We start from the raw sequence: 26,413 nt of genomic DNA, 5'->3' as shown, positions 1-26,413 counted from the left end.
TTTACGTTGTTTGTTTTCATGAATGGTTAGTGTTCTTTATGTTTCTTACCAAACTGTGGCACAGCATTTCCCTCACAGTCTAATAGCAGCATTTGAACTGTCTGATTCAGCCATAATTGTGTATGTTTAGCACTTACTAACATGTATTTGTTGCAATAATCAACATGTTGCAATAATCTTCCTCACAGACATGAGTAGTAGAGGCTGTTGTTAACCTGGGGAGGGCAAATTATTATAAATTATTATCACACAAAATTTAAAATTGATATCTTGAAAACTGTAGATGCCAGCCTGCTAACTAACAAACAGACAGATAAACAAACAGAACTGATTACATACTCCTTCCATTCAGGGGCAAGAATAACACTAAGATGGAGAAAAAAGAGAAAACAACTCGATCAGATAACACCTGAATTTGAGTGACCTGGTTGGAAGTCAACATACTCATGTCACTACAAACAGTCAAACTCCCTTGTTCAGGCTTTTAATGCACTTCTGCATCTTTTCACTAATCTATCCAATAAATGAGTGGATAAAGACATACTGAGACTACTTGTTGAGAGAAGATGCCACCTATGGGCAACATCTAAGATAAGAGCCCTTTGTTTACACTGTTCCAGAAAATAGTAATGTCAAAGTATCTTACTGTATATTTTACAGTTTTGTACTGTCTTCCTAGAATATCATTAAATTTACATAAGTAAACTGTGATTTTACATGTCAAAGGTAAAATAACATAACAGCACTGCAAATATAGTAAAACACAATTTACTTGTTTTTTAAATATATTTTTTTGTACACATGCATATTTAGATTGTAAAAATACATTCAGAAATGTATCATACTTTCACGAATATGTGTCTGTTATGTGAGAGAATGATCTGTTAAATTCAAATGTAATACTATGGAAAAATATATAAAATGATTGAAAATTAATGAGAATAATCAACAATTAAAGGAATATTTGAATTATAATTTTGCTGAAAATTTCATGTCATCTAGGTCTGATTCAATAATTCAGAGGTAACAAGTGAAAATATAATTAATAGGAATAAAAACTAAAAAAAACATAAATCATTGCACGGCCATGCTGTGCTAATTATATATTTAAAAAAATAAATGTAGAGATAGGAATTGGAATTAATATAAATCTCAAAGTATTCACAACATTCCTGAACAGAAATAGGCCTCTGGGGTGAGGGTGTGGCCATAAAAACAATGTGACATGCCATTGGATGTTGGGACACATAATAACATGATGCTAAGCATCGGCCAATGAATGTGAACTAACAACCACAAGGTCACGGGTATGGAGCACTGTAGGAAAAAATCCTAATATAAAAGTGTTTTACTGTGCATTTTACAGTTTTGTTCTGTTCTTCTAGAATATCATTAAAGTTACGTAAATAGACTGTGATTTCACATTTCAAATGTAAATGAAAGATCTTGTTTTTCTTAATATTCTTTGCTATTAAGTGTCATGTAGAGTAGTTGTTCTGGCTCCTCTGAGTCCATCCTGAGTGGAGTTTCTCCATTGAAGAAGCTCTCCGTACACCTGTCTAGTAATCAAATATGGAGTATACACGGCCGGAGTTTGCAAGATTTCTCTGACAGATCATGGTCGTCATTATTAATTCCATAATTAACCAAACTTGGATATCCACCAACTGCCCACAAACAATCTCTAAGTTTCCATTCACTCTTAACTATACTAATAACTAATAAAACTAATGACTATCACAGGTGGACCATATTCTCCTCTTCGACTCCTGGTAATTCTTTATCTCTTCTTTGACAGGGCTCCCATATGCAAACCTGTAGTGCTGCTAAATCTCCCTGCCAACTGCTCTCTATCAGTAAACCATTCACTTCTTAACTATGACTACTTTAAACTTGCCAAGTCTTGCCTGGGTTTGCTCTTTGGATCCACCTTTTGGCAAAGCATGACACCAGAACTGTTACAAACATTCAGATCTTCACTGCAGCTTCTACCAAGAAAGAAAAGGACAGGGATTATATCAGTTTATTAGTGTTTCTGTACTTTTTCGCTCCTTGACATATACACACTTTGTCTTGAGTGACTCATATGTGTGACTGTAGATTGAGGTGCAGTACATGGAGTCTGTAGAGGGTTGATTCTGGATGCATAGGCATAAATAGTGACAAAATGGAGACACTGAGGAAATGTCAGATTATCATTTACCATCTGCCACACTGTAAAAAAAATTGTAATATAAAAGTATGTTACTGTGTATTTCACAGTTTTGTACTGTTCTTCTAGAATATCATTAAATTCACATAAATAGACTGTGATTTAACATTTCAAATGTAAATCAACGTAAAATCACTGTAAATGTAATAAAACATAATTTTCATGATTATTAAATGTATCTGTCTGTACATATGCATATTTAGATTGTTAAAATACATTCACAAATGTATCATGATTTCACAAATGTCTGTCCATTATTTGAAAGATTGAACTGTTGAATTCAAATGTAATGCTATGGAAAAGTATATAACATGGTTCCTATAAGCTTGTGTTACATCACATAAGTATTATTATCATTGCTATTTAGGGCGATCATGGCTCAAGAGTTGGCAGTTCGCCTTATGATCAGAAGGTTGCCGGTTCGAGCCCCGGCTCGGATACTCTTCACCTACCGCCTACTGGTGATGGCCAGAGGGGCTGATGGTGCGATATGGCAGCCTCGCCTCTGTACCAGGGCATGTGATTCATATTGCCACATTCATTGACCTTGTTTATAGGTAATTTCATTGTTTGATCACGTTAAAATGTTTCTAATTTAATGTCTAAAAGCACTTGGAAAAGGCAGAATCCCATGTAAAATTAGCGCAACAAACTATTTTCATTACTGAAAATAACCGTATTTTTATGGGACAGTTATTTTCAGTTTTTTTACAGTCGTATTTTGGCGCCCCAGCTGCCCGAATATTACCGTTCTTTTAAGATGGTTTTTTTTCCTATTTATAGATGATTTCATTGTTTAATCACGTTAACATGTTCCTAATTTAATTTTTAGCGGCACTTGAAAAAAGCGAGATCCAATGTCAAAATAGCGCAACTAATTGTATTTTCATTACTGGAAATAACCGTATTTTTATGCGGAAGTTATTTTCTGTTTTTTTACGGTCGTATTTTGGCGCCCCAGCTGCCGGAATATTACTGTTCTTTTAAGATGTTTTTTTTAACAGTGTAGCTGATAATGTTCAAAACAAATGGTAAATGGCCTGTATTTATATAGCGCTTTACTAGTCCCTAAGGACCCCAAAGCGCTTTACATATCCAGTCATCCACCCATTCACACACTCATTCACACACTGGTGATGGCAAGCTACATTGTAGCCACAGCCACCCTGGGGCGCATTGACAGAGGCGAGGCTGCCGAACACTGGCGCCACCGGGCCCTCTGACCACCACCAGTAGGCAATTATTAGTGTAGTTGATAATGTTCAAAACAAGAGTCCCAGGTAGTTTTTATCGATACCAATAGCCTGTATATATATAGCCTTTTTTCCCATATGATGTAAGTATATTAATGATATTAATGAGAACAATGATTGTTTATGGTAATGATAACTTAAAGGAAGCTCTTGGCCATCTTTCATGACAGATTTATGCGGTACATTACCTTTTCTTGAGACCTTTTTAATCAGTTAATATATAAAAATTTGAGAATCATCCAGTTCAACCCAGCTTCACTTACTTATTGCAGACTAAGTCACTGTTGTAACTAAATAAGCTGAATCAGGAATTGGTCCTCTTGCTTCAGAATAATTTACTTTACCTTCCATGAACTTGCTAATGGACCAATAGAAGACAACTGCATTTATGGTATTAAGCTAAGATCAGCGTACCAAGAGTTCAGAACACCCTTATAGATAAATGTGTTTTAATTGCAAAATTGAATACCATTTGGGTTTTTTATTGTATCATTACTACCTTCTGCCCACAAATCCCATCTGTAAAAATGGCATTCTTGTTGGATTGTCCATTAAAACATTACTTGGAAAAAATATACCCCAATTAAAAAGATGCCAAACAGCCTTTCAGGAAAGGATGCTGAATTATTAAAGCACCAACAATACTTCCTCAACTTAAAGGATCTGTCAGCATAATGTAATGGGACCTGCACAAAATTTGTGAAGCCATCACTTTTTTCTAAAGTCCTGTAGTGTTTTTTTTTTTTTTTGCTGCTGTAATTAACACTGCAGTATATATTCGCTTGCCAGCTAATTACCTCACATGTTCAAACTGTAACTGAGGAGATGACAAAAGCCACGTAATGGAAAAATCTGTAACTCGTACAGCAGGTCTGCTCGATCAGTGAAAATCAATACGTCTTTTACCAAGGAAATTTCAGCAGGTGAGGCGCACTGACCACCCAGACAAGGATTTAGATATGGTTCACTACTGCTTCTGCCTGTCTCTGCAATAAGTCATTACAGGAGTCACATACTGTTAAGTTTATGAAGCTTTATTTCAAACAGAAGACAAAATAGAAATGAAAAAAAAAACCTCCTTATGCTGATTTAAAGAAAATCAACTGCTTGTAATTACCTAATATACTGCAAAGTTTGAAAATATAGCTTTATTTAGATCAGTCAGCAAATATATAGATCCAACGTAACATAAACAGAGAACAGATATCCATTCCTCTGCACACCAGGTGCACTCAGTCTCCATCAAACAAGACTAGATTCAAAAAACTCAGTACAAAAACGCTAAATTCAATCAGAGCTGTTCATCTCTCCATGGACAGGTGAAAACACATGTTGTCATTATTAGCTGAATGGGCCCAAAATTTAAGCATTGTCACTCTCCTCACTATCGTAGTATCTGTTCCTCTTGATCTGCTCCTCCACTGTCAGGTCTTCGTCGTCTTCCTCTGCCCACAGAGAAATACCGTCCCTTCCTGCACTGTAGTCTGTGGCAAAGCTGTCGCTCTTCTCATCTTTTCCCCTCACATCTCTCGGGTCCATCCCAAAATCCAAAAGGTCATCCAGCACTGAGGCCGGAGGCTTCTCCCCGGCAGATTGACTGAAGATGTCAGATTTGAAATCAGATAGCAGGCTGGAGCTGCTGGTACTCAAGCCGGCGAAAATGTCCTCCAGGAAGCTTGATGTGCTAATCTTTGGCTCGGTGGCCTCGTGTTTGACAGCCAGCATTCCCTCGCCTGTTTCTGTGAAGAAATTTGTATCTGAAAAGCAATCTGTGGCTTCAGGACATTTGGCACCCTCTGGCACAAAAGCATCATCTGTCTGTGCCAACTCCAACACTTCACTTGGCATCCATTTTGATTCTTTAAAGGGATCGGCCTGAGATGAATCTGTTGCTCTAGCTGTATCTGTCAAAGCCTGCAGATGATTTTTATTTCCCTCAGCCTTGTTAAGCCCTTCGAGCAGGGTTTCATGGTCAAACAATGTCTGGTCATTATTATTATTACTATTATTATTATTGGAGTTAGCATTCAGCGCCTGTCCTGCTGTTGTCTGCTCATCTATTAATGTGACCTTTACTGCCTCCCCATTGTTCATGCTTTCATTATTTCCCTTATCTATCTCCTCCTGGCCTTCACTCTCAAATGCTGCACTTTCTACCTGCCTGTCATGTCCATTTACTTTCACATTCTCCCTTCTTCCTGCACTTTTCTCTTCATTCTCTTCTGGCACTTTCACGCTTTCTCCATCTCCGCCATCATTCCCTTCACTTTGTTCTTTCTCCTCCACTCCTGGGTGCACTTCAGAGTACATTTCAGAATCCCTTTGTGCCGCAGCCTCCGAGCCGCTGTTTGACTCTTTACTTTCTCGAGTGTGACTGACACCCGCTGGCTCCTCAGCGGCTGCTACAGAGGAGGTCAGAAACTCGGACTGTGCTGGAGTCTCTTCGGGCTTTTTTACACTCTCTGTTAAACAGGCACTCTCATGCACCTTGTTATTTTCCTGGAGTCCATTTTGTACTTCAGCTGAAGGAGCAACGGTGTCTTTTAATGAGGACTTCACAGGCTGATTTAGGTGCTCGTTTTCCTGAGCTGAGCCCTCCTTAGGGGGCCATGATGGCTTAACCACCTTCAACTCCTCCTCGATTGCAAAGGATTTTTTAGGGGAATCTGGCTGGGGAGGCCACACTACGGAAATCTTATTTGTGGGCTTTTTGCTCTCATCAGCTGATTTGCTTCCATCATAATCCTGGGTGGCTAAGGTACTGTGAGCAGTGGAATATTTGGAATCCATGACTTTCTTTTCAGGTGACGGTGATTTCATGACAGAGTTCTGCGTGTTCTTATTATTCCAAAGTTCTTTGTGTGGTTTTTGTCCAAATCCTTCGTCATAATTTCCTTTGGACTTGAACAGTTGCTTGTAGTGTGGCTTGCAGTACATGCGTCCATGGAGAGAGGCGTAGTTGCCAAGGCTGTTTTTTTTTAAAGAAAGTAGACAAGTTAAAACAGAGGAAAATAAAAAGGCAAAGAATGCGTTTGCTGTGTGAAGTAGTGCCACCTTAGTTTGCCTTTGCAGTGCTCACAGCGAAAGCAGCTTTTATGGAAGTTTTGTTTGTCCGCAATCAGAGATTCCATGGGGTACACTCTCTTCCGACATGCCCTGCACAGTTCGGACTCTGGAATTCGAATTTTCTGCAAAAGAGAAGGAAACATTTTAATTTGTAATCTGTAACTAATAATAGAGAAATGATTTCTATTAGTCTCAAAAAAACAAATGATAATAAAATAAAGGATTGGAAAAGCTGCAGAAAGCAAAACTTTTAGCAAAGTTCATAAAGCTAATAAGTAGATGTTTTTTTTATCAATTATAATTATTTTAGTCATCCTTCAGATTTATCTCGGACCCGACTGTGTTTACTTGAACGCAGTCCAAATCCTTTTGTTTGTTTCTGCTTGATTGTTTTGAGTTTGTTAACTATAAACTGAACAGTTAATAAAAGTTAATAAAACTCTTCCGATCTTCTTAATCATAGAATATTAATAGAGTTCTCAAAATGGGAGAGAAATTTTATATTTGTGTTAGATGTCATGATTACAATAAAAATATGAATAATAATAATAATTATTATTATTGATTATTTGGGAATCTTATGCTGTGAAATGAAAAAATGTTGATTCAAAAAACGATGTTGGAAAAAGGAAGCACTGACATGTGGTGAATCCATTTCAGAAAAGAAAAGAATTCACATTAAAGCTGTTTTCAGGCGGTTCTTTGTTGTTTCACAGACAAAAACAGCATCTCACACCCAGGCAGGAGATATATTAGTTCAATATATTAGCATCATTGCTAGTTTCACACAGCAGACATGTGGATAAACAGGAACAAAATGTAACCTGTGAATATTAAAAAGCATAAAACTGCCAGGATACAAACAGTGAGTTTTAACCTTTCTGACAAATGAAAACACATGAAAGAAAATCAAGTGTTAGAAAAACACATTCTGAAAGTTAATGCTTTTTATCTTTCCACACAGTGCAGCCGATTCCTTAAAAATTCCCCACACAAAGCATGTTCACCACCCCATCATGCCTCATGCCACAGCTCAGTTTACCCGTCACGACACTCTGCTGCTGGTGCGTTATAATCTGCGAAGTCCTCTGCTCCATGACACTGAAGCCCAGGTTCTGGAAAACTCCTTGGCTTTCAGCCCATGATTGCTGGAAGTTTCTCAGCAGTTCTTCGGAGGAGGCCTCAGGGGGCACAGCAACAGTAGGAACTCTTCCCCTCACAACGTCTGCGTAGGACGGAGGGTTACCACGGGTCAGGGAACTCCCAGAATGCACCTCGCTCTTCATCTGTCTTGTCATATTTCCAAAGTTATCAATGGTGCAGAATTGCTCGGTGACTGATGTCGCTTCAGAGTGACCCGCCTGCCCGGAGCAGGCTGCTTCAGGTTCTCTTCTTTCTATTTGTTCTCTAAGCTCTCTGGCTGCTTGAGAACTATGCTCTCCCGTCTCGAACACATCCTTGATTGCTTTGACATTGAGTGTGGGGATGTCTTCGGTTCTTGGCGCATGTGGTTCAGTCTCTGTTTCCTCTGTGTCACTCCCCAGCCTCTCTGCTATTACAATAGGATCTTTTCTGGTGTAAACTTTTGGTTTCGGAGATTCAAATCTGTTTACGAGCTTTGACAAGTCAACTCTAGGGAGATCCTCTTTAAGAATATCTATGGCAACGGTTTCAGTGACTTCCTCACTATCAGGTCCCAACCGCTCAGGGATATCTATTGGATCCTTCCGGATGTACATCTTTTTAACCTCCGCTCTCTGGGCCTCCTCAAAGAAAGACTTTTTATCCTTCACTGTCATCATGGAATCCACCATTTCTGCGACATCCGTCAAGCCTTGCTCGTTTCTCTCAATGAGGGTCTCCCTGTCTCTAAACGGGGATGTTCGCTCTTTTTCAGCAGCAAAACATTCGGGAACTGGCACGAGAGGAGGAAGGGTGATAATGTGAGAAAGCTTTGATGTGGCATCCCCCAGTTTCACCAGCTTCTCTGAGCGACTCAGTGTGGGAGAAGGTGTGGCCCTGCTAAAAGTAGATGTAGGCGTATGTGACTTGCCATGATGTGGTGGAGGGGTTCCGATTGATTTGTAGGGTGGAGGAGAAGGTGTCACTCTGAGTGGCGAGTCAACTCTCCTGGACTCAATACTAATAAAAGTAGGAGATGGAGTGCGGATGCTTGCTAATGGAGAGGACACCCTGTGATCGGCTCCTTCACTCAGCTCCTTATGCACTCTGTTCTCCTGAGGGGACTTTTTCTCTTCCACTACTTTCTTTTCAGCACTGGAGGAGCCAGTGCTTATCTTTGATATCTTTGCAGTCGCCCCACCGAAAACTTTCTTCTCTGGTCTTGGAGGCACTGGCGGTGGCACGGGCTGGTTGTCTTTGTCTTTTCTTTCCTCCTTTTCCACTGTTGTCAGGTTTTTCTCAAAAAATGCGAGCTTTGTTTCAATTATATTTTTGACATAAACCATCATCTCTTTCAACTTTTTCTTGCTTTGCTGCTTAGCAATTTCACTTAAATTCTTCTTCTCATCTGAGCCCATTATCCAGTCAGGGACTTCACTTAAAATCGTCCTGACAGTGCTGGAGTCTATTTTGCTTGGCGCGCCCTCCAGCTCTTTCATTTGAGTGAGCAGCTTATGAGTTACAGTGCATTTCTCTAAATCGGTGATGTCTTCATGGTAAGCCTCGTCTTTGTGGGAAATTTTGCCTGCCCCTTTCACAGACACATCCTTAGGCTCACCTTTTGACTTTCCTGCTTTGATCTGAGTTTTATTTATCTCCACCGCTTGCAGCTTCATTTGCTGTTTTTGCATCTGAACAGCCTCTTGCCTCTGAAGCCTTTGCTGTACCACACTCTCAGTCACAACCACCTCCTCTTGTCTTTGAATCTCCTCTGTCTTCACGCTCTGCTGACTGTGGGAGACAGCTACATGGCCTTGTCCCTGTTGGGTTGCTTCACATGTTATCTTAGCCACCTTGGGTGTTAACACAGTAACTGATGGCGACAGTTTTACTTCTGTCTCATGTTTTTGCACCTGCTTTCCCTTTCTTGTGTGAACGTCTACTTCAACTTCCTTCACAGGTTGGGTCACTTGGCTTTTTTTCTCTTTTCCTTTCACTTCTGTTTTCACCTCAGTTCTCGTGGAAATTAGCAGGTTGCCTTCCAGACTCACTTTGGTTTCACTTTTCTGTGACACATTACTTTTCTCTTGCTGTAAATTCATTTCACTTTTCTTTTGTCCCAAACTGTCACTTTTCTCTTCTTTCTTCTCCACCGGCATCTTAAAGGTTTTTACCTTGAAACTTGGAGTCACCTTTGGAATTTTAGTGGGTTGAGGGGGACTAATTTTCTCCACCTGAGTCAAAGGCACATTAATATTCCTTACATCTTCAGCTTTCAATGTGACCTGGCCTTGAAGATCTACATTTTCATGGGCCGCTCCCTGTGTGGCAGTAACAGACTTGGTGCTAGATTTCTTAATAATCTGCTGCTGCTCTTGGAGTGAAAAAGTGGCCAAGTTCGAGCACAACTGGACTTCATTTTGTAAAACCTCATGGTGAGCATGAGAAACAGAAGCAGTCTGATTGGCGGATGTAGTTTGTCCCTTTTTATTAACTTCGGCAAAGGCTAGATTTTTTTCCGAGGATTGCTGTCTGGAAACATTTGAAGATCCAGCAGCTGCTTTCTTATTTACCACTGAGATCAAAGGTTTGCTCAAAGGGATTTGGGAAGTGGCTTTCTTAGAAGGCATGTCCTGGACCGCTATTGCTTGTTTGGAAACAGTTTTAGCTTTTTCGGCCTTTTCTATTGTCGCTATATCTACTTTTTTCTCAGTGTTTTCTGCTGCAGGATGCTGAGCATTAGCATCAAATGACTGTATATTACTTGGGGGAGAAGTGGGGGTATTCACTTTACTCCTCTCCATTTCATCCTTCTCCAGCCTTTCTTGGCGGTACCTTTCCTCTGCAAACATGAGTGGGGTTTTAAATTTGCGAGCATAAGGTCTAGCTTTGGATGCTGAATCAGGGTCTGGAGTTGGAGGCAGTTTAATTGGAGGAACAAATACTTTTTTAGGTGGCTGTGGGCTTTGCTTTTGGACTGATTTTGCAACTGGAATGCTTGATACTTTTGTCTGGGACATTGCTGTTGACTCAGTCTGATTGCTGATTTCAACCTGTTGGGTTATTTCCTGTTTCACCTCCTTAACTTTAGCTTCTACTTTCTTGACTGTTGACACAGCTTTTTCTTGCTCAGGAGGGAGCTGAGGTGGAGGCGGCGGAGGAGTGGGTTGTTTTTTCTGCCATTTGGGCTTAACTTGTATGGGCTGCTGTGGTTCTGGTTGCTTGGGCACTTTGAATAAAGGTCTGCTAATGGGTTTCCCTGGCCTTGCAGGGGAAGGCTGCGGCATTGCATTAAGCTCCTGCTGTGAGGGAGGTGGAGGGAGAAAATCTTGTGCGCTCGCAGAGGGTGGTGGTGGAGGAGGTGGAGGAAGAGGGAAAAATTCGGGCTCAGACTTTATGCATTCCATAGGAGGTGGAGGCGGTGGAGGTGGGGGAGGGAGGTCGCTGTCTTGCCTCATCATTGAAGGCCGGTACATGGGGGGTGTTGGGCTCTCAGTCACTGGTGAAGGCGGTGGAGGGAGGGAGAGCTCAGACTCTGATGGGGGAGGCGGCGAGGACGGAGGAGGGGGAAAGTGAATCTCTGGCTTCACTGGCTTTTTATTCACACCTTTCCCTCTCATGTCAAGGCTATGGTTATCCACCTTCATATTCTTTACGTTCTGTTTTTGTACGAGAGCCTTATTTTCTGTTTGCTTTTGACACATTGACACCTGCTCCGTTATATTTTGCTTGTGCACAACAGTTTTCTCCGTCACCGTAGTGTGCACCTGTTTGATCGTCTTTGTCTCACACATTTGCCTGTTTGAAATGTTCGCCTGTGATGTGCTTTGCTCCTCTTTCACCACCGACACATCAGCAGCCCTCACATCTGTTTGATCTTTATTAATCATTTGTTTATTCTTTATCATAACAGGCTTGGTTGCCTGTATTTTCTGTTTCTGTTCTTTCGTGCTCTTCAGTTGAGAGGCCCCTGCAGGATTGTCTGTTTTGGCTACAGTAACAGAGCGGTCCTCTTGGGTTATTACCTGTGTTTTCAACGATTTGTTTTCATGCTGCTTCTGTGTGTGCTTCTGTGACTCACCACTCAGAGAGAGGTTTTTCACAGCGGGGGCTGGACTGACTGCAACACTCTCGCTCTTAACTTCATGTGCACATTCATGCTTCTCTTGTTTTACAGTTAATGTGTTTTGCATGGGCGCTTTTCCCTTCTTGGCAGGATACATGCGCTTGGGTTTTGAATACTGCTTTTTTTGCATTAGGCACTTTATTGTCCCTTGAACGTCACCTTTCACAACATCTTCGTTTTCCACCTGTGTCATCTCCTGTCCTTCATAAAGCGATTTAATGGATGTTTTCACATCCCCTTCATGGCTCCCTCTGTGTTGCATTCTTGGGGACGTTGTTGGCTGCAGCAAGAGCTGGATGGTGGCTTTAACATCACCTTGCTCGCTCACTTGGTGCTGATAAACCTTTTTCTCGTTTGATGCCTCGTGTAAACTTTGCATGGCTGTGTGGATATTTCCTTTAACAATCTCCTCTTTTTCCACCTCTTTCACAGCTTGCTTTGCCTCCTCGAGGGACTTCAAGGTGCCCTTAATATCACCTGGCACTAAATCTTCAACAGCTGCGTCGGTTTTGCTGGACGCAGATTTCTCCAGTGACTCGAGAGCACCCCTGATGTCTCCTTTGATGATTTCAGGCTTTTCCATTTCTTTGGCTTGATTCTGGGCCTCCTCCAGAGACTTCATAGTAGTGGGTATGTCTCCTTTTACCACCTCCTCTTTCTCTATTACCACTTTCTGATTGATGGCTTGGGTCAGTGAATCCAAAGCTGCACTGAGGTTGCCTTTAACAATGTCCTTTTTCTCTAGATTTCTGTATGTGACAGTAGGCTCTGTCATAAAAACCTTAACAATGCTGTGCACATCACCAGGAACTATATCATCCTCTGTTACTGTGCGACCGATCTCTTGCTGATTCTTCCGCAGCAATATTTTGGTCTCCTCGATGTCGCCGCCTATAATGCGCTCTTTTTGGACTTTTTCTTGGAGTTCATCCGATTCATACTGGAGCTGCCTCAGGTAATCCAAAGCTCCGGACTCAATGCATGTGGAGTAAAAGCTGACATTACCCCGCTCCGTGTCTAAAACCTTTATCTTTTTAGAGTCTTCTCCATCTGAGTTGGAGAGAAGGCGATAAAGAGTTTTGCTGACATTTCCTTGAATGATATCCTCTTTTTCCATGCCAGCCCTCTCCTCCTTATTTAAAAGAGAGTAGATAGTCATCCTAACGTCTCCTTTCTCATCCTCTTGAATCAGAATGCCACGCTTGGAGGAGCCTTCCCTCTTGAGGAGATTGCTCATGGCCTCTTGAATGTCACCACGGATAATTTCCTCTTTCTCAACATTGATTCCCCTTTCCTGGTTGAATAGCTGCATCACAGTGGTGCTGATGTCCCCACGCTCCTCCTCGTCGATAGTTATGACCCTTTCAGTGGTCTCCCTGCGGTTCAGGAGGTTCATCATTATGTTGCTCAGATCCCCTCTAATAATCTCTTCTTTTTGGATCTGAGGAGTCTCCTGGTTCATGAGTTTATACTTTGCCATGCGGACATCTCCAATCTCATCCGCTTCAATAAGAATACCCTGTGAGTCCACCATTTTCTGAGAATAAAGTTCCTCAAGTGTTTGTTTGACACTTTTACCAATTATCTCTGTCTTTTCCACATTGCTCTCATTGAATTCATGAAATGGAGTGCTTTCAAACAGCCATGTTGTCGTCTTCACATCAGCCTGTGGGATTTCCTCCTTTATCACAACAAGATCTGTGCCATCACTCTCTTTGATTCTATCAAGCGGCTGCTTCTCAAAGAGCCACACAGACTGCTTGACATCCCCTTTCATTACTTCCTCTTTTGTCACTCTTTCCATGCCATCATACTCTGCGCCATCACTGCGTATCTCATCAATCGTGCGGGTTTCAAACATCCATGTGGCAGCTCTAACGTCGCCTTTTTGGATTTCACTCATGCTAACAGTTCTGATGTACTTTTGAGACATCTCATCAGTCTCAAAACGCTGCTTATTTTTCTTCACATCGCCGCCTTGGATATCTTCAACTGTCTTTGACCTCACTTTTATCTCCTCTGTAATTTCGTCCAGAGGTTGCGTTTCAAACCTCCACCTGGCAGAGCTAACATCCTTTTTGCTGATACCTTCCTCAGTCACAGCTTTAATAACATACACCTCCTCAGAATCTCTAATTGAATCCAAAGGCTTTGTCTCAAACAGCCATCGGGCCCCCACCACATCTCCTCTCATGATTTCTTCTTTAGTAACTGTAGTTACTTCATGATAGTGGCCTTCTTTGTCACAGATGGCATAGAGAGGCTGGGTTTCAAACATCATGGTGTAATTTTTCACATCCCCTTTCTCTATTTCATCTCTAAAGATACTGGAGAGTTTTGAAATATCACTCTCAGTGGACTCCTCTTTAATTTGATCCAGAGAGAATGTCTCAAAAATAAAGCGGCCTTTATCAACATCACCTCCCTGAACATCAGTTACTGTGCGAATTTCCCTTGCCTCAGTGCCTTCATCACGGATCGCATCAATCGGCTGGTTCTCGAACTTCCAAGTGCAGTTGACCACATTTCCCCTCTGGAGGTCCTGAGCTTGTTGCACCTTCAGCTTCTGCATTGTCTCCTCAGAGGTGGAGCTCATAATGTCAGAGGAGCAATTCTCAAAGATGTACTTCATCCTGGAAACATCACCGGACTGGATGTCGATTTCTGTGACTCTCCTGAAAGAGCTGCTGTCCTCCCCAGTGATGTTTTCCAGATTCTCTGTTTCAAAGAGGAAGCGAGCCAGCCGCACGTCTTTTCCCTGAACATCCTCCTGCTTTACAGTGCAGGTCTTCAGGATGGTCTCTGACTCTGAATGATCTCGTATGTTGTCTAGTGTCTGTGTCTCAAAGAGCCAAGTACATGTTTTCACATCACCTTTTTGCACTTCTTCAACATCGGACTCACTCTTATCCACTTTTTCATACAAAACATCCATTGGCTGAGTTTCAAATAGCCACCTACAAGTCTTTACATCTCCTTTCTCAATCTGAATACTTTTGTTAGTTTTATTATCTTCATTCTCAAAATTACCGAAAAATTGAATGGTGTCAAGTGGTTGGGTTTCAAACAGCCACTTGGCTGTTTTGACATCCCCTGACTCAATTTCCTGTTTAGATATGCCCTTTATGATCTGAAACTTACTAATGCTTTCATCAAATTCATCAATAGGACGCGTCTCGAACATCCATCTGCAACTGCGAACGTCTCCTTTCACAATCTCCTCACGCCTCACAGTCCTTACCTCATGGTAATGGCCAGAGCTGTCTTGCATAGCATACAATGGGGTTGATTCAAAGAGAACTCTGTTGGACTTGACATAGCCACTTGTGACACCTTCGACCTGAATTTTCTGCATTCCCTCACATTTACTTAAATCCATGCTTTCAAACCTTTCTTTGTAGTTTGTCACATCCCCTTTGTCAAGCGCTTCAATATTCACAGTTCTTGTAATCTCCTTTTTCTCCTCCCTTATATTCTCCAAGGGCTGACTTTCAAACACCCACCTTTGATGCCTCACGTCACCCTTTTCTTCTTCTGTTGCCATTGTTTTCTTAAGTTTTCCTACTTCAACCAGCTCTTTCAGATTTTCCATCGGTACTGTTTCAAACAGATGTTTGGCTGATTGAACATCACCTCCTACAATCTCCTCAGAGGGTAAAGGTCGAGCATTGGCATTATCTTTCAGAGTATCCATAGGCTGAGTCTCGAAAACAAGACAGTGGTTCCTTACATCAGCTCCAATTATTTCATCTTTTTCCTTCTTTGAGCTCTCCCATTCTTCATCCTTGATTGTGTCGAGTGTCTTTGTCTCGAAAAGCCATCTACCTTTGTTCACACCACCTTGAATGTTATCCTCCATGGAAATCCCACATATCAGCTTTACTTTGGCAGGGTCTCTGTTGATCATATCCAGAGGCTGGGTTTCAAACATCCAACGTGATGTCTTCACATCTCCTTTTTCTGTCTCCTCTCTGCGAATGGTAGTGATTTCCAGCATCTCTCCTGAATCGCCTCTGATGACACACATGGGCAGTGTGTCAAACATGCGGGACGTTGTCTTCACATTGCCCTTAATTTCTTCCAGCTCAGACTTCAGGTTGAGGAAGTGACTCTCCTCGATTGTTTCTGTTTTACCCAACCAATCCAGATGCTGGGTCTCAAACAGATACCTGGCGGTTTTCACATCTCCACCAGTAATGTCTTTAGTCACACAAGCATCCGTCTCCTGTTCATCTTCTTGGTAGATCTTATTCAGATAATCAAGCGGCTGCGTTTCAAAGAGCCACGTCGCAGTACGGACATCTCCTCTTGCTAGATCGGTCTGTTTTTGCAATTGCTCAGTTGTATCAGATGTTTCTGCGCCCAGAGTGTCTATAGGCTGCGTCTCGAACATCCAAGCTGTGTATCTGACATCTTTGCCAGCAATGATTTCCTGCTGGGCAATAGTCTTCTCATCATTCTCATCAGGGGTATCGTCTTTAATCGTATCTAAGGGTTTGTTTTCAAACATCCAGCGCATGGACTGCACTTCACCTTTAAGGATCTCATCCCACTCCAGGTATTCTCTGTCAGGGCTCGAACACTTACTGGAGCTGTTGCCATCATTTTCAAACATATAGCACACCTGCTGGACGTCACCCACCCCTTCCTTGCTCTCCAACTCTGTCATTTCTGTTTCACTGAGCTGACTTAAAATGTCAACTTCAAGGTTTTTGCGCACTTCTGGGTGTATGTGTTTGTAGAGGCGCTTTATTTCAGCCATGCTCTTGTGTTTTAAGTACTGTTCCCTGTTAATAGTATACTTATGTTGAGATGTCGACTCCTGAGGCTGAGGAGAGACAATGTGGTCTGGGACTTTTTGTGACACCTGCAGCAGGTTTGCGGGTGGAGGAGGGAAATGGTCTGTCACCTCAGAAGCCACTGTTGAAGCAGATGCTACTGATGAAGCAGAAGCTGTCTTTACAGTGGAAGAAGCTTCATATCTTGTCATAGCAGATTTTTTAGAGGACTGGTTCACTGGTGCCCACTGAAACTTGTCAAAATCCACATCAACCTATGATTCACAAGACGTTTTCATCACAAAGAGAGGAACAGTGAGGTTAGAATCGTATTTGGAAAAAATATGTTGATTTTGTGGAATGAAAAGTAGTGGAGAGGAAAGCTTTGAAGCTGAGCAGGAATTAAGAAGTTGCACATTTTACACCTCAAATGAAAATGATTGGAAAAGTTAAAGCTAGACGCAAATAATTCTAATTTGGATGTAAATGCACAAAAGCTGACACATGTTGATTGAAATACTCATTGAACTGCAGACAGTAATGCGACCGTTCTTTTTTGTGTGTGTTTTTCTGGGGTTTCTCTTTAACGGTGAAACTGTCAGACTTCAGCTGTGTAATGACATGAGGCCTTTTATCCAATCCAATTTATTCCCCATCAACTCATGGCATGCGCAATTTCCTTTTGATGATTTCATGATGTGGCCATATCCTCATACTGATACCTAATAAACAACCCAAACTATCATCTATTTCGATAAACAGACAGCATCATTACCTTAATTTCCTTGGCTGGTGTAGCTTCCTCAATCGTTTTTTCATACTGCTGCTTCAAAGCCTGAGTGGAAACCTTTGGTACGTCCTCTCCTCTGACAAGCATAACTGAATTAGACATGAGAAGAAGGCTGCCTCATTAAGTCATTCGTAGTGGGGAAGCTCAGGGGGTTTGGAAAGAGAAATAAATCATTTCATTAAAAACCTGAGTAGTTTTCATTTTCTGAAACCATGCAGTGGTGATTGCCCAATTTCCCTTTCCAATATTTTACTTTCCTGACTTTGCCCTGATTAGATTTGCTGCTATGCACTGAATATAAAATCATCAGAACTCCATCTCATTTTCAGAGCTCTTCCCTTATTCAGCGTGTAGAGAGAACAATTATTATTATGCAGGACATAAGGGGTGCTGTGATAAAAACCTGTAAATCACAGTATAAAAGGCATGAGCAGAATAACCTGTTTCATTGTAGTGGTTTCCGTAACTGGCAGCCGCGTCGTTCTGGTGGACTCTTTGATTGTGGCTCGCCTGTGAAAAGACAAATCAACAGTATACTGGCAACTGCACTCAAGCCTTGGACTGTTTTTAGTCAATGAGATATAAAAGGCTCGGTATAAGGCTCATTTACTAAAGAATTAATAGTAAGGTCTGTGTGTATTACAGGTAGGATGCTACCCTATAACTTATGACAAATACCTCTTCGAGAGAGAGGGCTGTGGTGGGGGTGAGCTCTCTGGCACTGCTTCTCGCTGTCACCTCGGAGGAGCTTGACATCTCCTGTCAAACAGAAAAATGGGAATGTGGACATGCTGAACCCTTCTCAGTGTGCCAACACACTCCCACAGCTAAAAAAATAGCCACACACACACTAAGAAAGAAGTTTTATCACCTCATGACTGCGAGCTGTTGGAAACAGCGGGACGGAAGCAATTTTTAGACCATGAAAAAGGTTAATAAAGCCACTCTGTGGTCGGTAACAAATGTTTTTCCATTACTATGCTGCTTCTCAGGGAGCTGCTAAGTTTGAATGCTGCCAAAGGAGGATTTTGGTGTTGGAGCAATAGATTACAAAAATTGTATAAAACTGAATCAGCCTTTTCCTCCACTGTGATTCATGCAATTTTGAAGGAGATGAAAGAGATGGATGATATTTGAGCTTGTATCCTCTGCTGTTAACATGAAAGATACATGGAGGGAGGGGGTTCTGTGCTTCAAAAACCACTTATGTCATAATGCGAGCTTTCCTGATGCAAAACACGCATTCAATATTACACCTGTGCAAAAAAAAACAAAAAAAAAAAAACTTGAGGGGAAAGTGGTTTTGCCTTTGCTGCATAGAAGCAAAGGCAAAACCACTCGATGAAATACACTCAGACATTTCCCCTCATGTACAACTATGTAAAATTTAGCATTCAGCAAGGTCCTCGTGGCTCGATGAATCCACTCTGCTTCCACGCCTGAATGAGCAGATGGGGAAAAATGTATGAAAGGCCGGAATTGACCTTACTTCACTGAGATCCGGCCTCTGTCCCAAGCTGCTAGTAACACGTTCTGGCATTTTCCTCACGCACTGGATGACAGAGTCACATGGACAAGCAAAGTTGAAGGTGCCCTCTTTGATTTGACCTGCCACGACACCTCAGCAATGCCAGCAAAGGTTTTCCAATAAAACGCTACAGTAGAATTCAAATTATCCAGTCGTTTTCACGTTTCTCACGTTACACGGAGCTTGTGATCAGACAGGACAGCGAAGCCCTGTTTTCCAAGTTATGTAGGAAGAAGAAAAATGTTCCCTTTCATCTGCCACCTTCACTATCTCTAACAATTCATTAGTTTAGGAAAGGTTACGCAGTCCATATCACAAACATACTTCAGCCTCAGATTTTCCACTCTTGCTTTTGTGACATAATTCCATAGTGTAGTGGTTTATTTTTTATTTTTTGCTGGCTCAGCACCAGTAAAATACCAAAATTCCTTTTGGGACTGCATAGATTCGGATGTTTGGTGCAAAACTCTTCCACATTCAAATGTGGACAGATACCTGGTGTGCCTTCAACTACCCCCTTGTGATGAGGAAACGGCTTAAAATGCACCATTACATCTGATCATAAAAAGCAAATGTATGAAATATATTTCCTTGGAAAATAACAACTATAACTAATCTTTTGTTTTATCTAAAATCATCACAGCTTGTCAACACATAGAATATGTATTGACCATGCTTATGGTCTCACCTGGACAGATCTCTGCTGGAAGTGAACCTGGGTGATGGTAGACTGAGAGGAGGAGGCGGCAAACTCCTGGTTCTCAAACTGTCTCTTCACACTGGCCAGCCCTCCAGGCAGCGAACAAGCCTCTGACTCATGCATCATCTATCAGCAGAAAGCAGATGGCAAAAATCACCCCAGAGTGTCCATCTACACAGGTGTTATAGATTAAAACGGTCAAATGGTAATAATATCCCATTTTCTCCATGTTTGGCATAAACAAGTTTCGTAAGACTTATTTTGTGGCACTTGTGTGTATTTTTGCTCATAAAAAATAATATTTACTGAATGAAAGTGGCCACTTTTATGATTAAATTCCATTATACCTTGTGTAAGCCTTATCGTTTGCTTTTGGACAGACTGTCAATCTGCTGTTTCTCTCAGGGGATTGGATCTTACCTTGATAAACTAAACTCTGTTCTCACTGTTTGTGTTATGTTATATTTGTTTGCATTATGCTAGTACAAAAAAGTGAAAGAAATTGCATTATGCTAATACTTTCAGAATCCTAGGCACTATAAGTGCTCTTTTAACCAAGAAATCACTGCTGTGCCATTAACATTCATTTTTCTTTAGAACTCTAGGTTGTAAAGATTGGATGTATCTTCAAATAAACCTGAGAAACATGCAGGTGCCCAGCAGGAATTCATTTGCTTTTTGCATATAGTGCAACAGAGATTGAAACAGCAGTGGAAAATATAGTCTTTCAGATTATTCGGTTAAATAAAACGCAAGGAAGGAATTATTCTTTAAACTAGAGCTTACAAAGTAACAATTTCTTGGCAAAGAAAGGAAAGGAGGACGATTGATGATCACTGAGTAAATCACATCTGTATCGAGAAAGCATTCTCGCCCTCTGAGATCTGGGTAAGAATGCAATCTGACTTTTTGATAAAATAATCTCCTTTTGGGATTGTTAGTTACAGCCTAAGTAAGACATTTATATGTTGACTTCTGCATACATTGCCAAGTTTGTGGCTGTTGGTATTTGTGTTTGTGTGTGAGAATGTATTTGTAACATACTGACTCGCCACCGTCCCTCTTTTATACAAATGAGGGCTACTATGATATTTGCAAGTTATTGCAGAGCAGTTCTGGTTGCTACAACAGATATTGATAATGATAATCATTCACATGGCCACGTGAGTATGTTAGAGACACATTCGGAATGTATTGAATATGTCTCCTTTAAACTGACGTCTAGATGTAGTGAAGTCACGAGCCATTTAGATTGCGAATTACTATATACCTGTAGGAAGAGCACTTTTGTAAAATTGACAGTGTAGGAATGGACTGGTACTTTCTATGTAACATTCACATGCATTCACACTTTGATGAACACATCAGAGAGCAACCCTTTCCTCTTGCCCGAGGATATTTCACGATGCAGACTGTAGCAGCCAGGGAGAAAACACCAACCTTCCAGTTAGTGGATGACCTGCTCTACCTTCCAAATAAAAAAAAATCCACACTTGCCCCGCGGGCAGTCTTTTATGTTCAGGTCCTCTAAAAGAGACCTGGGAGCTTGAGGGTCCTGCGGGGTATCTTTGCTGTTCCTAGGACTGCACTCTTCTGGACAAAGATGTTGGATGTTGCTCCTGGGATCACTTGATAAACCACTCGCCCAGTTTGGGGGTCACGGCCTCAGTTGTTTCGATTACCACTGGGGGACTGGTATTGAGCCATGTGCCTGTTCATCTTTGCTGCTATGATGTCTGACAGGAGCTTCTGTTTTGTGCTGAGGCAGATCGTGGCTCAAGAGTTGGGAGTTCGTCTTGTAATCGGAAGGTTGCCGGTTCAAGCCCCGGCTTGGATCATTGTGTCCTTGGGCCTTGGGCAAGACACTTCACCCGTTGCCTACTGGTGGTGGTCAGAGGGCCCGGTGGCGCCAGTGTCCGGCAGCCTCGCCTCTGTCAGTGCACCCCAGGGTGGCTGTGGCTACAATGTAGCTTGCCATCACCAGTGTGTGAATGTGTGTGTGAATGGGTGGATGACTGGTTGTGTAAAGCGCTTTGGGGTCCTTAGGGACTAGTAAAAGCGCTATACAAATACAGGCCATTTACCATTTTACCAAAAATGACATTTTCATATTTCTAATTCAACAAATGAGATACTGAACCTGAAAAAGTGAGCCCGAGATGTGTTGTGATGATTTTGTTGTTGCATATTGGATGTTTCGCAGGTCTTTAGGCAGATCCCTTCTTAATAACTGCTATGAGTAGCTACATTGGTGAAATTGCGATAGTTTAGATACTACAAGAATAGACAGACTTTGTAATGACACCCTGATTACATTTCTATCAACACAATTTGTACAGGGCATATTCTTTTGTATTCTATGTATTGTGACTCGTTGAATAGACAGCCTTGCTATATTATTAATGAATACTCTTGATCAAGACCTCTGCTATTATTAAGCATGCTGTTACGTGTATATTGACATAACAAACAGCTGTAAAAGGTGGAGAGCAAAAAACCATGGAAATTCCATCTGGTGAGTAACCTACTCCCTTTCGTATTCACAGCTACTGACCCACAACCCCGCTCCCCTCACACCCACATATGCATACACATCCAGATGCAGCTGTCAGTAGACACCACGTGAGAGTCAGCTAAGGTTGGAGTGCTTTACAGTGATGTTAGTGCTTGTTGCCTTGCAGACCCCTGACGAGCAATGAGTTTATGCAGTGGAAATCACCATCATGGAGCTATTTGAGCCATTTTTCTGTTAGTGTGTGTTTATAGTTTGCATGCTCTGGTTTGTCACGTGCAGTAGGGTGATAGTGGGAGGTGGGTTCTCTTCTGGAAACATGCCAGAGTGACCAGATGAATGCTCCACATTGATTATTTATCAGCTTCAGATGAAAGTTGACGATGGTTTTAATGAAAAACTGAAGCCTCCATCCTTCCCCTCTTATGTTGTCTGGCAAAGAAAACATTAACAGACTTCACTGCAGCTGCTTCAACCTTGTCGTTTACTGTAAAACATTTAAATGGTGGGAAGTAGTGATAGGCTTTTATGTGCTTTAGGATGAAGAGCATATTTTACAAATAAGGAAAAGGTGATTTCCAGCAGGTACGGTTTTGTTTTAGAAACAGAGCAGGCTTACCGTATTGGCCTTGGCTTACAAAACTGCTCCCACAGTTGAATTAGTGATTTTTAAAATTACATGCTGACTCTTCTAAGCCTCTGAGACTTTTTTGTCCTTGATGATGACTAATGACTCAAGGATATTCTGGAAGTTTTTTTTTTCATTTTTTGTGGGTTTAATTAAAGAAGAAATAATGTTTGAAGCTCTGATGATGACTATTTTTCTTTAAATTATGCCTACAGTTACAATGAGTAGGCCATGGTAGTTTTTTTTTGCTCTATCATTTTGTACAGTAACAAATTGAACAAATGTGTTAGACCTTGATTTTTACATAATCCACTGGTTAAATGCTGACTGAAATAGTTTACTGAAAAGGTTTTAGTCTCACATCTAATAAAAAAGTGATCAAAATAAATCTTATAACTATAATACACACATGGCAGCACGGTGGCACGGTGGTTAGCACTGTTGCCGCACAGCAAGAAGGTCCTGAGTTCAATTCCACCATCAGGCCAGGGTCTTTCTGTGTGGAGTTTGCATGTTCTCCCCATGTTTGCGTGGGTTCCCTCCTGGTACTCCGGCTTCCTCCCACCGTCCAAAGACATGCACTTAGTGGGGATAGGTTGATTGGATAACCCAAATTGTCACTAGGTGTGAATGTGCGAATGGTTGTCTGTCCCTGTATGTTGGCCCTGCGACAGACTGGCGACCTGTCCAGGGTGTACCCCGCCTCTCGCCCTATGACAGCTGGGATAGGCTCCAGCGCCCCCCGCAACCCTGAAAAAGGATAAGTGGAAGCGAATGGAACTATAATACACACATAGAATAAAAAATCCAGGTTGATCCGGTTTATCCTTCCTCCTGGTTACCGGTTACGGTTCCTTCAGGCATTATCCTCCCCAGTGGGCAGAGTTCTCTGTTCACGCTCAGTCTGACACAGTGTTGCTGATCATCATCATTAGCCCAAGTATAACACGACCACCTGATCCATCCAGTATTCACCAGATAGTCTGCCTCTCTCAAAGCCAAATCTAACCTCATTGTTTAAACTTCTGATTTCCTGGTCGTATATTTAGGGCCTGAGTACTGAGAGTGTGAAGGCTCTATTGTATCTGCTCCATTTCTTCTTATTATTCAGGCAAAACAAAGTGCCGTTTTGAGGGCTTTAACATGCTCAAAAACTCATGAAATTTTGCACAAGTGTCAGGTCTGGTGAAAAGTTTTGTATTGTAATGGTTTCACATATCGGCGGTACAAATGACCCTGGAGCGTTGTTAAATGAAGTCCTACGAATACATAATTTGAGCTACATGAATGAACTTTGGCCCACATGTGTATCATGCTGAGACGAACAAAAAAGTCAGTGGGACCATTGACGCAAACCCAACAGGAAGTCTGCCATTTTGGATTGAAGGTTATTTAGCCATTTCCATGCCTTTTTTCCAAGTTTTGTGAACTCCTCATAGAAATTTGATTGGATCAGCTTCATATTTGGTCAGTCTCAACTACACACCTGGGCCATATTAAATTGCGGAGCTTTTGAGTTTTCGGACAAGGGTGTGGCCGTGGCGCCATGGCGAATTTTAATCATTTGCCATGAAATTCTTATTTGCTTCTGACATATGATAAGGCTCCGCCCCTGAACATATTTCAACTGCTATATTTGACAGCAGCAACAGCGCCACCTAGTGGGAACAGGAAATGTCATGTTTTACACTTTGGGGTACAGTATCCGGTTGTTCAGTGACGACGCGACGAATCCTACTTCCGGGTCTAAAGTAGTCTGCGTTTAATATGGCTTTTGTGTTGTTAACATGTTTAATGTTATGTATTTTCTTCTATTTGATCTCAAAAAGCTCCTAAAACAGTCAGTGATCACTGTTGACCTCCCTCGGCTTTTATTACCGCTAATCATTTATTTAAGCTCAGTTTTTAAAACCTTAGGATGTAACTACAGCCGAGCCCATGCAGCAGTATATGAATGACTAACCTCGTATTGTGGATGGATTATCTCAGTTGTTCTCCTGGCTGAAGTTTGGTCCTTTTACAGCATCCTGCCATGCGATTACATTTGTTCCTGACCACCGAGAACACTCACGTTAACTTTAGCTTGTTTATATTATGCTAACATAGCTGTGTCGCTAGCGGTCACGTAGCACATCATTATATACCAGCTAGTCCAACTTCAGTAACCCTACAAACGTCACTGCTTTTTAGTTTTCTGTCTTCATTTATGCTGGAAGTGATAACAGAGCTGTACGTTTTAATTTGTTTCCAAAACCCCGCAGTCAGGACGTGCTATATTGTATTTAGATAGAAGCTAGCAAGCTAACTCCCTGCTAACTTCTAACTCCATTAAATGTCATAAATTCCGTTTTCATGGATGCCTGGATGTTAAACTCAATTGTTACACCTGGTAGAGCAGAACGCTGATCATTTTATTAAAGATGAAAGACTTTAGACAGTTTTTCAACTCTCAGTAATGCCATAGTGATCGTTTGATATATGGACCTGCAGCGGAGTTTAGGTCCAGACACGGCTAGTGACGTCAGACTGAACAACCAGATAGAGGTGGGTGACCCACGTAGCCTGAAATTTCTCCAGGAAAGCATTAAGGGGCTGGACTTGGCAATACATTGAAAACTGTGAGTTTTCACAGCAGGGTGTGACCCCAAGCAGCATGGCGAACATTGATGTTTTGCCATGAAGAACGAAATTGCTATAACTCAAAGAAATCCAGTCTGTCTTATACTTTGATGCACTGTTCCTCACAGGTTGTTTAGATCAACCTGAAAAGTAGTGAGAATAAACATCAGTCCCTCTTGATGGTTCAGTGAGACAATTGTGAGTTTAAGTTGAACGGCGCACCCAGGTGGCAAGTTGATTCACCCTGAAACAGGAAGAAGCTTTTGAGGGGCTTGGAAAGCTCACAAATTCTTGAAATTTTGCACACTCCTCCAATGTGAGGACGGCTTTCTTGATATGTAATTATTTTCATGTAATATTTTAAAATGGGTCCACAGTGCCCCCTACAAAATTTCAAAAGACCAGCCCCTGCTCTTTGTTTCATCTATGAGTCTGAACACTTGGTAAGCTTATGTAAGATATCAAGATGTACAAAAAAGTCTCTTGGAGCAATAGCCCAAATCCAACAGGAAGTCAGCCATTTTAAAATTCAAGTGTAATTTTGGCGACATTTTCCCCTCTTTTCAGGCCTCGTACTTTGACAAACTCCTCCTAGGGATTTCATCATATCAACACAATCTCATGAAATGGACGCATGGAACCTAAAGACCGTTGTGATGTTAAATTGAGAAGCTTTTTATGTTTGGCGAAACGGGGTGGTCATGGCGGTACGTGGAGTTTCAATCACTCGCCAAAAAACAGTAATCTGCTGTCACTCAAAAACACAATGTCCAATCTCTCCCAAACATCGCAGGCATCAGTTGGGAGTCAAGCTCGGAAAGGTTTGATATGCCAGTATAATTTGTCAGTAATGGTTAGAGCGCCACCTAGTAGGACGACTATAATCATCATTGAACGAGATGAAATTTTAAGATGAAATTCCCAGTGTTTACCTTTGCTCAGTTCCCCATGCTAACAAATTCATAAGAAAGACTGTAAACTTTTCACTGAGTCTCTCTTGGTTCTGCATTCGGGTCCCATTTGCTAACGGGCCACATGGTCTTGACAGTGGCTGGAAATCTATTATCAATTGTATTATT

At 41.6% G+C, this 26,413-nt stretch overlaps 1 protein-coding gene across 3 annotated transcripts in view; it reads right to left on the bottom strand.

Moving 5' to 3' along the window:
* Positions 1 to 4,485: 4,485 nt before the first annotated feature.
* Positions 4,486 to 26,413, bottom strand: part of xirp2a (xin actin binding repeat containing 2a) — an 86,230-nt gene continuing 64,302 nt past the window's right edge. For 2 of the 3 annotated variants that reach the window (XM_085399514.1, XM_085399516.1), the window contains 7 exons: positions 19,564 to 19,701; positions 18,026 to 18,106; positions 17,788 to 17,857; positions 17,333 to 17,436; positions 7,574 to 16,832; positions 6,520 to 6,653; positions 6,295 to 6,433 (listed from right to left, as the gene is read on the bottom strand). In XM_085399514.1, coding sequence (XP_085255640.1) covers positions 6,559 to 6,653; positions 7,574 to 16,832; positions 17,333 to 17,436; positions 17,788 to 17,857; positions 18,026 to 18,106; positions 19,564 to 19,701 — 9,747 coding nt within the window. In that variant the 3' untranslated portion in view covers positions 6,295 to 6,433; positions 6,520 to 6,558. Of the gene's footprint in view, positions 6,434 to 6,519; positions 6,654 to 7,573; positions 16,833 to 17,332; positions 17,437 to 17,787; positions 17,858 to 18,025; positions 18,107 to 19,563; positions 19,702 to 26,413 lie in introns of all 3 variants that reach the window. The other variant, XM_085399517.1, reaches the window with a different exon arrangement.

The sequence above is a fragment of the Rhamphochromis longiceps genome, linkage group LG23 (genome assembly GCF_057381845.1).
Source record: "Rhamphochromis longiceps isolate RC_006_pf linkage group LG23, R_longiceps_female_GT1.1, whole genome shotgun sequence".
NCBI classification, from domain to species: domain Eukaryota; kingdom Metazoa; phylum Chordata; class Actinopteri; order Cichliformes; family Cichlidae; genus Rhamphochromis; species Rhamphochromis longiceps.
Note: the sequence above shows the minus strand (reverse complement) of the source record. Positions and strands in the feature narration are given on the sequence as shown.